The sequence below is a fragment of the Dermacentor andersoni genome, chromosome 9 (genome assembly GCF_023375885.2).
Source record: "Dermacentor andersoni chromosome 9, qqDerAnde1_hic_scaffold, whole genome shotgun sequence".
NCBI lineage: Eukaryota > Metazoa > Arthropoda > Arachnida > Ixodida > Ixodidae > Dermacentor > Dermacentor andersoni.
In genome coordinates this window covers 37,662,397-37,677,486 of record NC_092822.1, presented here as the reverse complement: position 1 = coordinate 37,677,486, position 15,090 = coordinate 37,662,397, and the positions used below count along the sequence as shown (strand labels likewise).

The 15,090-nt window shown below is 44.9% G+C and overlaps 1 protein-coding gene across 1 annotated transcript; it reads right to left on the bottom strand.

Annotated features, from left to right (window-relative positions):
* Nucleotides 1-6,326: 6,326 nt before the first annotated feature.
* On the bottom strand, nucleotides 6,327-13,220 carry LOC126527698 (uncharacterized). Its single transcript, XM_055068824.2, has 5 exons — nucleotides 13,098-13,220; nucleotides 10,279-10,463; nucleotides 8,419-8,474; nucleotides 7,988-8,077; nucleotides 6,327-6,542 (listed from the first exon to the last, which is right to left on the bottom strand). Exons 1-5 carry the CDS (start codon nucleotides 13,206-13,208, stop codon nucleotides 6,370-6,372), a joined length of 615 nt encoding a protein of 204 aa, XP_054924799.1. The 5' UTR covers nucleotides 13,209-13,220; the 3' UTR covers nucleotides 6,327-6,369.
* Between the last annotated feature and the right edge of the window lie 1,870 nt (nucleotides 13,221-15,090).

Below are 15,090 nucleotides of genomic sequence, written 5' to 3'. Positions count from 1 at the left end.
GAAAACTCGAAGAAACTCCTTATCCAGCGTTTCTACGGCACATAGACCGCCCACGGCATCCGCCGTTTGCGCGAATATCTCGGAGTTCACAGAGCGGCGCGCCCGTTTTCTTGAAGCACCTCCAGATGGCGTTGGCCTCCGCCGCATTGCGGCGCACGCAAGAGGCCGGGTTTTTATCAGAAAGCGTGCCTTCGTGCATAGCGTTCGCCGCGAGCGCTTCCGGGTAAACATTGCGGTTACATACGCTGCAGTTGTCGGGAAGCGTGAGAATCAGCCAGGGATCTTTGAATGCTATCGCGTTACACTCTTAAAGGCGAAGCTTAAGCGTCCTCCAATTTTTTTGCTGACGGACGCGGACACGAAAAATGACAGCCAATTAGAGGCTAACAGCTTCGATGTAATAAAATAATAACTCAGGTATGCAATTTACAATTCTGTAATTCAATAATAACAAAAGCGATATCCCACTTCTGCAAAATTTTCCCTATTAATAGATCGTAAACGGACAAAATCGATGTCCTGTACAAAGCTTTGAAGCATACGAGCGATTTGTAATTAAAGCACTCGTAAACATTGCAATAATTTTGTGTAAGCTGTAAAATTATTTACCAAATTTGTTCGCTTTAGATGCTCTAACAGACGCTGTTTACAGAACTGGGATATATGTTTTTACTGCGGTGTTACGAATTTGTAAACTTCTTGCTTCAATATTTTAAAAATGACCTAACTTAGGGAAATTAAAAAAAAAATTGAAGTCCTAAATTAATGTTCTGCTCCATAAATCCACAAGAATTTACTGTTTTCTGCAGATTACAACAAATTTAGTTGAAATAGGTCCAGCGTTCGTCTCATAAAACCAATTCTGCGTTTTACGCCTACTTGAACAGGGAAATTGGACTGGGTCTCGAGCTATAACGATTCATCCTAATAAATAGTTATTCACTATATTTCAATATGGAATGTCCGCTACTTTTCATGCATATGCTACATATGAGGAGTTTTTTTTCGAAATGGGTTCAAATCCACGTAAACAAAAGTTGAGAAAAAAGCAAAAATTTGTTACCGGACCTAAATGCAACGCTAGCAAAGCTATTATATGATATGCTTTACATGTCGGCTAGGGCAAGTTTACGACCACAAGTAATGAAAAATTATGCGGCAGATATGCCCAATATTAGGGTGAGAACTCTGGATTTGGCTCGTATTGAATTGAAACACTGGATTTTAGGCGGTATTGTTATGAAAACTTTATTAAAATTGGCTTTCCAGAATGGCATCATGTAATAATGACAGAAAAGCTATAATAACATTGGCAGCAGGGCTTTGCTGTGCTTCAAGAACAATAGAACTATACTTGAAGAGCAGGTGCGTCTTCTTGGCAGCATAAGCAGCTCTCTTCTAATTCTTCCGCAGGATCATTTCCTTGGGCGCGCCTGAAGACACTAACGAAGTACGCAAGCTCTTCATTGTCTTGCCAGGAATTTCCGAAATGCTTCACAAGAAGGCTGGTCACATCTCTGACTTTCATTTCGTTGACGTGGTGTGCGTACAGTGCACATCTTATGGGTGCTTGTGCAAGGGACCTTCCCCTTTTTAGCACTGACACGAAATTTGACACAGAAACTTTATAGTGAGGCTCTGCTCTAATTTGAGGACTCCTACCAGCTGCATTTCTTTGAATGTAGAAGACCTTCGTTTCGGTTATCTTGAACGGCAAGCTGGATGTCGACTTCATCACCGCCGTGCAGTAGGCCTTCCAGTCGTACGCATGCCAATGTTTTTCAAGCTCTAACACAGTGCCGTGATTTGAAAAAATCCTTTGGTAGCTTTGTGGATTCAGGATTTCTTCGTGTCGTCTAACATCTTTTTCAATTCTGCCAAATACCCTGTCTGGGGGTAAAAAACTGTGTCCTGTGACAGGAAACACAAGGGAAACTACTGAGACACCTGCTGGAGCCTCATTCTGGAGCCACCAAAGAAGCATGCAAAGCACAGTACTCTTCTTGTTTTGTCCAGCACAGCCATCGGCTACTAACCGCACCTCTCTAATTCCTTCGAAGTTAGCGCTTCGAAGTGTATTATGTACCGCACTGGCTACTTGGTTGCTTCCTTTGGAGCTTTCATCTTCGCTCCATGTGTAGGAATGGATGGCCTCTTTGGGCATTGATCCATCTGCCTGGTTTTCCACCACGCAGAGGTGGTACTGATAGAGCTGGCGGCTGTAGTAGGCTTCCTGGTCCGGAACTTTGGGGAGCACTTGATTTTGTTGGCAATCAAATGAGAATGTTTTCAAGTCTTCCCTCTTCTCACGCAGCAGGGAATAAAAAGCCTTATACTTCAACTTGTGTACACGTTGCTCTGTTATGACACGCTGCTTCTGTGAAACATCTCCACAAGTTTTCATCTCATACGCATTTTTCAGGCACACAGAGCAAACGTCTGTCCTCGGTGTTCTGAACGAAAGATTGAACGTCGCTCGAAAAATGTGGTGAAAGAAGCCATACTTCACCCTCACATCTTCGGGTGCTTGTTGGTTATAAATCTGCCACAGGTTTCGGATGCTCTTCAGCTCACTTGGAAGGTATAACTTTTTTGTCTTCTTCCGGTTGTAGTGCGACTCTCTTGCCCGAAGTCGCTTAATGAAACCCACAACAGCTGATCGCTTTCGACCGTAGCGCTTGATCTTCTGGTCACCTCCACGACTGTCGGCTTTCACTTCACCTTTTTCATGCTTGTGCTTTATATAGCGAGTAACTGTGCTGTGACTAATATCAAGCACTGCGCAAAACATATCGCGACAAACACGAATCTCTTGGCCATTTTCTATCCGTACCTTGTAAACAACAGCAAGGCTCCGACGAGGTTCCGCTTCTTTTCCTCTCCTACGTTTTACGGCTGTTGGCGTGCAGTACATCAAAACGAACGCCTTTTGTTCCACGCTACACAGTGCGTAAAACTTCTCCTTGAAACGTTTAGTGGATGCTTCTGTCACAAGCGCACACCTGAGAGTCTTTTTCGCGTGTTTACGTTTTGGCAACGGCGCATTCTTGCTTTTTCGGTGGTGATGCGGCTTTTTTTCACTTCGCCGTCGACGTCTAGGGATAGATCTTTCGCCGATCTCTTCATTGCCATCCGAATCCATGAACAACGATATTAGAAAAGCGAAGAACTCGCGAAAACACGAACGAAACACTCTGAGCTGTCAGGCGGGAACCAACTCCTTGGCGGGAACTGACAAGGAGGCAGCGATGGCTAAATGACGTCATGCCAAAAGCGCTCTCCTATTGGGCAAATGGATTTGGCTCATTTTGATTCGTGCAACAGCTGGATCTGGCTCAATTTCGATACGAAATACGATCTGCGAACACGTTCGCCTGGCGTTATTTGACCCATTTCGTTGCAACGGTTTTTCTATGAGAAAGTTGCCTAGTTTTTCTTGTCATTACCGTTTTATCTGACCCAGTTTCGGTTTGTGGATTTGGCTCATTTCGAAAAAAAACTCCTCATATATTCTACAGTGATGTCATCACTTCCCTGGTATTTTCTTGTTTAAAATATTATTAATTAGTGATACCGATATTATCTCATAGATGTCGTTACCGATGTCATCCTTCAATAAACACGCCCTGGTGGCGTAGTGGCTTCGAAGAAGCGCTGCGAAGCTCAAGGTCGCGGGATCGAATCCCGGCCAAGTCGGCCGTATTTCGATGTAGGCGAAATGCAAAAAATAGCAACCTCATGTGAGCTGGCTTGTATCCTGTCTCAATACTGCGTTTAGCATTCAGTCTGAAGGACAACTTCTAATTTATGACTCGGCATTGAGCGGACGGGATTGTTCAGTAGACATAAATGACCGAGTGATCGACAGACATTTCTGAAGGGCGACATGGCATCCTGGCCTCCCGACAAGGGCCGGTTTCTTTTCTCGCGCAGCGACCGCAACCTCTGCCATAACTCTGACGGCGACTTACGTCAACCAGGCCCTACTATCTATCTGAGCATCCGGGGGTGACTCACACCTGTCACTTCCTCATTGCCACTTCTGACGTCAGTCTCTGCTAAATTGTCAGTTTTCTAACTGCAGCCTGCGACGTACTTTATCGCAGCTGTGCTTACTGGCGTTGTCGCGAACTTCATTATGTGATACTACCAACCCTTCCACATTAGAAGAGCAATAAATCCTGACATAAATGTTGTTTGCTAATTCATTCATTAGCGTCCAGCTCATCCCGCCTTTCACAAGCCCGCTAGTTGTCGGCACCACTTAAAAGTCAGTTATCATTTATATTGCAGTTGGCGGCGCAAGCTATCCGGCCATAAAATGCCAGCGTTCCAACTGTGTGAAATAAATAATATCCGCATGAAAAAGACGAAGGATCTATACTATTGCAAGCCAAGTCTTCGCTGCCTGCATATGTAGACGGCGAGCACGGGAAGTACAGCTGTTATACACGAAACGAAACTCTACTAAAAAAATCAAGAAAAAAGAAGGCGCCATGTCTATCAGCTAAAAACATGAGTGAAAAAAGGAAAGCTGAACATCTGCGTTTCGCGGGTAAAGTTCGCGCAAGCGTGTACGATCAAGGAAAGTACCCCGGTGAGGCAAAACTAAAAGCTCAGACATGGCGTGCATGTACTTGTAATCAGACAAAAATGTAATGAGCCCTCATTCTAAGCCGCCTGCGTATTTAATTTAAAGGGGGGGGGGGGGGGGGGGCTCTAAATCATGCTCTCAGTCACCAATCGCCACTTAGACTGCCAACATAAGTGTAAGCATTACCGCTTTCTAAAGACACGGCAGAAAACTATAAGCGCGCGACCAGACGAGTACGGTGAAAGATGACGGGAGACTAACACGTTGAGAGTTCGTGTGTCCCGTCTTCTTTCACCGTACTCGTTTGGTTGTGCGCTTATAGCTTATTTTGTCTTGTCTTACCAACACGCTCATAACAGCCACATTATTCAGCTTTCCAAAGGTAGGGCTTGATGGCGCTGTTCCTGATTGATTGTTTCTGACATTCTAATGTACGTATGTATACTCGCGCCCATAGATCGCAATATAAACGGAGCTCAGTCAGATTCCCTCAGAAGATATATTTTAACGGGCTAGCACTCTTTGAGTACACTGACGCACTTTTCGGGGGCTATGTACATTTGTATCAATCTTATACTTGACTTGAGACGCAAGAAAAAAATAAAATAAACGAGGACACAAGAAGGAAAATCAGTCAAGACGAGCGCTCACCCTGTATGGTTTTCCTTCTTGTGTCCTTGTTTTCTGCAACGAGCTTGTTTTAGGTTGATCCCTCCAGCCGACCTCTCTATAACCATGTGCGTCGCGACGAACGCGTGTGGTTCTCTGGCCTGGAAGACCGGCGCATACTCATGTGAGAAGCTCGGCGCAGTGTGACTTAAGAACGAATTGAACTGTGGGGTTTTAAGTGCCAAAACCACGATCTTATTGCGAGGCACGCTGTAGTGGGGGGGCTCCGGAAATTTGGATCACCTGGGGTTCTTTAACGTGCACCTAAATCTAAGCACACGGATGTTTTCGCACTCGGCCAACATCGAAATGTGGCCGGGATTCGATCCCGCGACTTCGTGTGCTTAGCAGTCCAACTCCATAACCACTAAGCAACCACGGCAGGTATTGCGCCTTAAGAATAGCGGTGGATCTGCTGACCCGAAATCGCCGCATGGGCAACTGAAAACGATTTGCGCCGCTCGCAATAGGCTGTGTTTTACGCCAGTGCTGTTGGTAATCGCGGTTGTCGCTCTGGTTGCCCATATTAGGGGCAGCTGAACTGCTTCCTTGCAAGAGCTGTACGCCCTACACCGTGGTAACTGCTCGTGGCTAGCGTGAAGCACGTCATCCTGTCCAGACAACCGGACTCGTCACCAGGCCTGAACGTCCAGCTGAACCCCTATACAGAGATGGCCGGGAATAACAGACGTTCAGAGAAATAGGCTTTCTCTTTCTTACGATACATTTTTATTTGTCTGCTGACGACACCTAAAATTCACTTTATGTGGGGGAATATTGGCTAAAGTGGCTACACCACAGAAAAAAGTTAATCGGGGCAAGCTGGACGAAGTGGAACACGGAATGTGTGGAAGCAAATTGCAATGCTTGATGTGAAAGTAAATGCCACGCTTCTTACGGATGCTTCGTTCGTACGCAGCTGCGCATGGTTTTACCACAGATGCCACGCGAAGCCCAATAACGCGCTGTGCTGTGGGATTCATTGCTTCGCCGCTTCTTAAAAAAAAAAAAAAAAGAAACTAGAGATCTTTTTTTTTTTTGTTCGCGCAGCGCGTGTGGCGAGTCTAAGATTGTCCGTGAATGCTGCAGAATTTATTAGGCGGTATTCAAAAGAAGTCAAACTTGGTCTCCTCTTCCAACTTCTCAACAAGTGGATAGCAGTAGCGACGTTCGTACGTCGATATGACGTTTTCGCCGGTGTATTCCTCTAGCTTCTTCAAGCACTGTTCGTAGTCGGTGTCCGTCGCATTAACACTTCTGAAGAGGTAGTATTTTGAATCTGGAAAAAGCAAATTAGAAACAAAATATTTTGGGCTACATCTAGCATGTGATGCTACGTTGCCCACAGGAATTACATTGGGAATCGGTGGTATAGGGACGTATTAAAAAACTACGTTGCTGGTGATCAGACCCTTCGCGCGAAAAGTGAGGCGAAGTGCGGAAGGAGTAAAGAATGGATCGGCGAAACGTCGGTGCTCCATGCATTCCGCTACTCGTGATGATAATGATGGTGATGATGTTGATTTATTGGCAACCCCTTTGAAACGGGGCTGTGGCTCTTAGTGACCTAGTGTGCTTGAGAAGGCAATCTATACTTGCTCATCAATCGAGCCTTTTGCCTACATGTTCGTAATCTTTTCTCTCGCTGGGTGAATACCTTAGCGTTCCATTAGGACTGTAAGCGGATTTTTGCTGCAGCAGAGACATACCACATGCTTCTGCAAATACTTGCTCCGGTAGGGTTTTATCCTTACGCAATCAGCTCGGGACTCAAATAGCAAGGCACAGCATTTTGGGTAACCCACAAGTTTTACTTTCTAATATTTTTTTGCCATTCTTGTAAATCTCCATCGTTTTTCTTTGTTTCCGTCCTTAGAATTCAATTTACTGCCTCCGCTTCTCTTTTAATTTCTGTTTCGTTGGTATCTCTCTCAAATTTTCAAGGTTATGCGTCTGTGATGGCTACCGCGGCTATCTGCTCTTTGTTCATATATAGTCATTTGGTCTAGTCATTCATAAGCCGTTTCTACGACTAAGGCGTAGTCGATAAAGGACTGCCTGCTTCCACATCGACACGCTACTTGTCCTTGACACTTATTCTCTTTAATATGCTACGAGGTTTCGCTCCTCAAACAGATACAGCACTATGAAGCCGTTGGAACCATTATATCCGTCTAGATCATCCATGTGCCAATGCATATCTCCTACTAATGTCACCTGGGCTGGTTTTCTGAATTCAATAACATATTTTCTAATACAGCAAATCACTTCTCTAGTTCGATTCCTGATATCATTCACTACCTGCCCATAAGTAATTTATTCCAAGCCACATCTTCTTTTTTCATCCCATTTGCAGTTAATTCATAGGTGCACCTTACATGCCCCTTTTACCTTTTATCACTGCAAACAACGCCTAATGAGCCTGTATACGACTCTGATTTTTCTAGACCCAGTCAACCATGATGACAACGACGACTCCGCGTAGAATGTGTCCCGTTTCGAAGCCGTGCAGGAGCGATATGAGATTTATGTGGTACCCCCTCCCCCCCCTCGCTGGAAAAAGATTTGATTTTCTCGTTGCTGCTGACGAGCCTACTAGAAGGTGTGCATACAGTTACGAATCCTACGCCGTGCTTGTCCTGCCTTCACCTGAAAATGTCTTAGACAGCGAGAGAAAGAAAAAGAGTGAGGGAGAGGAGTGTGGGAATTATTGAGTGCACTCACCTGAATTATCTTGTGGGAATTGCTCAAGCACAAAACAGCTGTTTGTGTAGTGGAAACGCACACCGAGCTTCAAGCTTTCGCTGACATTTCCTAATGTCGAAAGCGTAGAAAAAAAAAGAGGACAACTCAGGAGAGCTTAGTGATTGCACTAGAACGAAACTCACTCACTGCGACAACAAGAGACTCGCAGACACGACGAAAACATTACGAAAACATTACGAAAACATTACGAAATCATTACGAAAACATTACGAAAACATTACGAAAACATTACGGAAACATTGCACCGCGCACAAGTCGCTGCTCGTCCACTACATTATCCCTTGTCGTTGTTCCGAAATAGATGCAAAGGCGCCGGAAGTCACAGAGCTTGTGTGGGTTTCAACACCTTGCACAAATAAATGTCACGCAGAGAACATTTCAATACTCACCGCTGTTCCATGTAGCGTAAATCTTGCCTTGAGCAGTTATGCTCACATTTCCGTCTCTGAAACAAGGAGAGACTTGTGAAAGAAAACTGATCATCGAGTAAGCTCGTAGGCGTTTATCTTGATTAACAATGCCAAGGACCGCATGGAATCTGCAATGACTCGTTGCAGTCTCAATTTGTTGCCTTCACCACTTCGATTAAAGGTAAGCATTTGCTTAGGTGTTTTTTTATTTCGGTATGCTATATCGGCTAGCAGGCCCTTTGATACAGCAAACAGCAATATTAGGTCACGAAAAGGGCCGAACGTGTTTGTTCACTCGTCACAATTTGACGTGTATTATGTGATCAACGGTTTTGCACAAGGTGTTTGGAATAGAAACAACGATCTTGCAGCATCGAGCCGAGCATTCTAACCAGTAAGCCGCGGTCGTGTTGCCCTAGTGCTCTGGGCGCTGCTAATATCCGGCATCACATTACAGTTCTGATGTACGAAGTCGGTGCCTGTAATATTGGAGAACCTGCAGCAGCTCTCTTCTCTCCCACCGGCTGTCACATTACGCAGCCCCTCCCGTCACCGAGATTTCGACCAACTACAAAAATTTCACTTGTGCTGAACTGATTATTAATGAGTAGTACAAACTACTTCATCGATTTCGACAAAGCTGGAATCCTGGTAATTATCCTTTCTCCTTGATTTAAAGCCTTTAACAGCGACAAGCAGACGACGCATGCGCCAATGATTAGAGGTCATGACTCAAGTCCGAGCAGGACGGCGCCTCCGAGATTTACAGCGCGGTGGCCTGGTCTCGGAAGTCGTGCCGACGAGCCAGGCTGGTTTAGGTTTTGAAAGGCCAGATGGAACAAACATCCACTTTGACAAAAATGGTTGTAACTGAGCAGTGTACTATGTACGGTTCATGCAATCTTGACAAAGCTGGAGAGATGTTAATTGTGCAAGTTCTTTTATTACCGGCTTCCAAATAGTGTATAAGCAGACGACGCGCGCGCTTGGCGGTTAGCGGATGTGACGCGCGACCGAGCCCATCGACTCCGAGATGCTCAGCGCTACACGAGCGTCACCTCATCTTGGAGGTCGTGCCGCCGATCCACGCTGGTTCTGAACGTTCTGCTTCTAGCGCGATTTTCGGTTATCCATTTATTCGCGGCGTTTTTTTTTGCTGTTTCCGTACGAAAAAACGTCATCTATTGCGAGCTTTTTTTTGACGCATCAATTTTCATTTCAATCATAAAGTTATGCACCGAGACCACTCTATACCTACACAATTTAAGAGTAGGCCTTTTACGCGATCTAAAATTTTCTTCCAGTTGGCCTTTAACTCATATGCGCCCAAACATTGGCAAATTAGAAACTGCAGAACATTTTCTTCGTACAATACCTTTCAGGAAGTTCAGAATGATGGAAGAACACTTCGTTGAGAAAAGTTCCCTACCAAGAAAGCTCGTCGATAATCCCTATATGAAAGCATACGGGCTCCTATATAAGGACCCACATATTTCTATTGCCATACAGTATTAGTGCGTATGTTATAATGCTTTTTGGATTTACGATAGGTTTTGTGCGAGACATTGAGTTTTTAGCCGTCTTCCAGCTAAGACGTACGTTAGGCAGGTGAACGCATTCTCGAGTGTCATAACGCTTGAAACCTGTTGCACGAATTTCGATGTCACATTTCTCACAATGTGTGACTGTTTCCATCATGGCAAGGGGTACACCTGGACGGCCGTGTTGCATGACAATTCTTTATAACTCATAGCGTCTTCTCAAAGATAGTCATACATTTATAAAAAAAGCACACTGTGAAACTACGCTCCTGTTCACGAAAATTCACCCTCATCTCACCGTGGTTCGCCGTCGTCGTTGTTGATGTACTTGGCCTTGTAGGAGGCGTGAATGCTCTCTTCAGTCGTGGAATCGGTAGTTATTAGTTTATGTGTACGCCCATTTTTTTTAACAGTCAAGCAGCTCAGATCCAGCTGCTGGTCGGAAGTGGCATCCAAGATGAAAAACTTGAACGTGTCCAATATCTGGAAGTGGAGTTGAAGGCATCGCAGATTCCCCATGAGCATCGCTTTCAGTTCGCGTAAGCACATCTCATCGCAGATAACTGTTACGTTTTCGCCCACACTCGGAGGGGTAAATTTCTTTTCGGGAAGCAGGTAGACTTCGGGAACAATCTGTAGGTGGCAAATTTATGTTAGCGACAGAGCGAAAGCGAAGAGAGCTGTGGAGAAAAAAAAATAGAAAAGTACTCAAGCTGTACCTGAGCGGCTGTAATGCGATATGATTTTGACGACCTGTCATTCGAAGAAAACTATGTAGTATGTTTATACGAATCCTACGAGCACTATATAGCGCCCTCCAGAACGAAGCCTGCTCCAAGTGTACGAGTCGCTTTTCCTGGGCAACGCACGTGGCATCACGCCTGTGCTATCTAACCTGGAGTCGCGGTGACTGCGCAAGCTGGACAGCCTTCAGACACGAACACTCCGCATGCGCGATGTTCGTGTTCTGTGCTATAAAATTACTCCTTTAGGCTTTTTCGTGTTCGCGATCAACCTGTTTATTGAGGCGGGTTGATTAACTTCTGTTCAACTAAATGCAATGCGTACAGCTGTGTTTATTTTATTTCTATGTAACGTAGTGTAATGTTTGTGTACCGATGGCAAGCTATGCCGAAGTGCACCTAATGAGGCAGACGCCCAGTGTGAGATGTTGACGCAATGATGATGAAGGCGACGTGCTTCCCTTCCTGAGGAAAGGGAAGAGCATTCGAGAATGGCAGGAAATTAGGTGGGGTGATGAGGAAATTTGCAGACGCAAGTTGGAATTAGCCATAACAAGACGGAAGTAATTGGAGATCGCTGGAAGAGGCCTTCGTCCTTCCAGTGGACATTAAAATAGTCTGATGATGATGATTATTATTATTGTAATGATGATGATGATGATGATGATGATGAAAGCTTTTATACACGTTGCGTCGATAGTAGCGCGTATCCCTCCGAGCAATACGACAGGGAACAATAAAATTGCTTTCGAAACGCTGTAGCGCCTAGACACACCTTTTAATCACAAAAGGGATCAAATGACCGTACATTTAGACGGAGAGCTATCTGCTGCACGATTGAATGCAGCGTGCAATCTCGCACATCACGGGATTGTCCTGGGTAGTGGACCAAAGAACAGGCTGCTGCTGCTGATGATGATGATAATTATGAATGCGTATAAACCCGTTACGTCGTAGTGGCGCGTACCCCTTCGAGCAATACGACAGGGAACCATAGCATTGCTTTCAGAATGCTGTATAATGCGTAAACGCACATTATAATCACAAAAGGGATCACATGACCCAAAATTTAGATGGTGAGCTATCTGCTGCATGTTTGAATGCAGCGTGCAATGTCGCACATCATGAGTTACTGTTTCTCGAAAAGGAATTCTATGCTGCCGCTCTTACTGCTCGCGACTACACCTGGACATGGGACAGGAATGGACACCTACACCCAGCGGCACACGCCGAGTGGCCCAGAACAAAGGAGTTGCCCAAATACAGCAAGACTTTTGGAAAATCAAGACGCGTTCGGTATCAGGCGCTGTTCCAATTAGGGACAATTAATTGCAAGGAAATTTTACTTTGGTAAACCGGTAATATTAGTAGTCCGCGCTACGGAAGCAATCTTGGTGAAGCTGCGGTGCGGGTAGTTGTCTCGCGTTCTTTTTCGCAGCCTTTAAACAGCACTTAGGTAGACGACCCTTTCGGCTGATGATAAGCGGGTGTAAAGTTTCCAGGACGTGGCCTTGGAGGTTGTTTCAGCGCACCTCGGGCAACCGCGGACGGCTTCTCTCTGGAGTTCGTGCCCAGGAGCGGAGTGCGTTGAGTCACACGTCACTTCCGGCTAGAGGTAGCGGCTGCCTTCGTTTCTGTTTCCATATCAAATACTTCAACCTTTTTTTCCCTAGCATCTGTTGACACATTGAGTCGGATTTCGAAAGTAAAAGTTTCCCGAAGGCTGTTGTATATGGGTATATATCATCTGCTAGGTTTTAATACGCGCGGCCAATGATTTTGTAGAAGTGGGCCTTTAAGAGGGTCTAGTTTGCGTAAGAGATGCCCACGAGCCGGCATTATACGCTCAGATCTGATTTCCCCAATTTTATTGCTCGATTAAGCATTAACAGAGGTGAGCTACGTGGCACTACAGGCTCTCGGTCAGAATTCTATGCCGTACGAGCCGCACACTTCGTGGCAAACATACGAGTGCCGACAGGTGTTCGTGGACCACGCCGTGATGCGAAAAACGTAAGAATTTCGTAAAATTTCAGCGTGCGCAACCTGCACCACGTGATCTGCTAAGATTACCCAGCGGACAAAAAGAAAAACATGTTGGACCTTTTTTGTTGGAAGCTGCATGCATAGGCCATTGCGATATTAAGCCTTGTCCCAGTGGACGCTGAAAGATTCGCTTTAAAAAAAAAAATGAAAGGAGGTTTTTTTCGGTGCCAACGGACCAGCGCAGGAGGTGTATGGCCGTCGTACACCCTAAGTACTACTTGTTTTTTTCTTAAGATAGCGCATTGTAGACTTCAACGCCTCAGGTCGCGCCAAAGGGATTGCTCTCAAGACTTGAATAAAGTTGTACGTTGCTGGCACGCATACTCACGTTCCAATAACTGCAGACTTCTGTGGAACAGTCTTCCGCTGCCGTGTACCCGTAGAGTACAGCTGCCACAGTGAGGGCGAGTTCGAGGTTTACACTTCCGTACATCTGCATCCTGCATGTGCAGCAATGATTACTTCGTGAGTTCTCTGTTCGTGTCTATATATATATATATATATATATATATATATATATATGCCACATATGTTGGAACCGTGACCACGCTGAATGATATTGGTGCAAGATACCGAACGAGCAACCATCCGAATTTTTTTTTTTGTATGATTGCAAGTTAAAAGGGAGTGGGAACTGAGAGGGGTCGCAAAGGCCTGTTTGGACGTTGAACACGCCGTGGCGCAACCTGGTGGCGGACCGACGAAGTTGCTGGGTAGTACCGTGACCTCCAAGATCTGCAGCGTTCGTTTGCTGAAGATCTTGAAGACATACTTACCGTTTCCTTGCAGCTAATACGCCAGCTTCCTCGGAATTTCTTCAGTTATGTGGGGCTATATTAGGTCCCAATAATTCTACACTTTCTTTCATTGGTTCGCACAAAGGTCACGCTCCCACTATCGCCAGGTTCACTAGTCAGTGGGATAGATGGTACACGAAAGCAGAATAGGATAACTTTTATTTCCCCACAAAAGAAACCCCTATGTACTAAAAGATCCCCGTAAATAACGTTCGCGATTCAGTGTTATGACGGTAGGGTTCCAGGAATCCCAGCTGCCGCTATCTGGCCGACTGGCGCTCCAAAGCCGACCGACGAAGAAATGCTCGTTAGAGGAAGCTTGAGCTAGGGAACTCCTACCTAAACCCATGCGAACGGAGAAATCGTTTTTCTCGGAAAGCGCTGCATCGATACCATGAAATGTGTTGCATTTAAAGTAACAAGTGAACAGGTAGTGACTACAGGGACCAGGTGTTTCAGCTACGTCGTCAATTCTAAAAAATGAATATTGTTAACAATTGCGAATCCGCCCCCCCCCCCTCAAAACAAAAATAAGAAAGAAACTCATGTGTACAACTCCCAAACTCAGCAATAAAACATCGATATCACGCTTTTTCTGAACTGCACCTAATACTGCATCTCAAAGGTACCAAATTTATCCACTCTACACGTTGCGCTTTAATATATACCTATAACACGTGAGTAGCACTCTTGAAAAGCCGGCGCAAGCATTTTATAAAATTCACGTAAGCTGTAAACTCATATATGCGAATTCTCCGCTTAGGATGTTCTAACGAATGGAGTTTACACAACTGAGAAATCGCTTTTGGATCAACGTTACGGCTTTGTAAAGTTGGTCCTTTTTGAAGCTTTCTGATTTTTGACAGTTCTCGTGTAAGCTTCATAGCCCTAAATCAGTATTCCGCTTCCTACAGCCACTAGAATCTGACTTTTTTGTCAAATACAACAAAACTTATTACAATTGCTCGGAGGGTTGTCTCATGAAAGCATTTCTGAGTTTTACGTGTATTTAAATACGTGGATTCGCAGTTGGCCCTGACCTAATATTATTTTTAAGCGCAGGCTGTAGGTTAGCGCCAATACGGGTTCCCCTGTTCAAGTACACGCGAAAAGCACAAATTTTATGCTAGGACAGCCGGATAGCTGAGTTGAGCGATACTGAGTGCGTCTACAGGGGAAAGCTGAATTCATCATGCTGTGGGAAGCAATATTTTGGTTTGGGGCATCATAGTTCTTAAAGGAAATTGATGAATATGGGTAATTCAAATAATTGAAACTCAATGAGTAACATTTTTATTTGTTTATTTATTTAATTATTTAGTTTACCCTCAGGGTTTACACATTGCACGCACGCATGCTCAAACACACACATACAAAGCAAACAAAGAAAAAGAACAGATGTCATAGTTCTGACAGTCTAACAAAGTATTGAACGAGAAGAAAGGGAAGCGAGGGGTGCGATTTTTATTCATCATATAAGAAGCCCACAAAAAGATATCAAGGACAATATAGGGGAAATTATTT

What these genes read in the sequence shown, in the direction of transcription:
- LOC126527698 (XM_055068824.2), bottom strand. Translation starts at nt 13,208, where the DNA reads ATGCAGATGTACGGAAGTGTAAACCTCGAACTCGCCCTCACTGTGGCA. An exon ending in TTACGCTACATGGAACAGCG is followed by an intron (nt 8,078 to 8,418) that starts GTGAGTATTGAA and finishes TTTCGACATTAG; the next exon opens with GAAATGTCAGCGAAAGCTTG. An exon ending in ATTCCCACAAGATAATTCAG is followed by an intron (nt 6,543 to 7,987) that starts GTGAGTGCACTC and finishes TGCTTTTTCCAG; the next exon opens with ATTCAAAATACTACCTCTTC.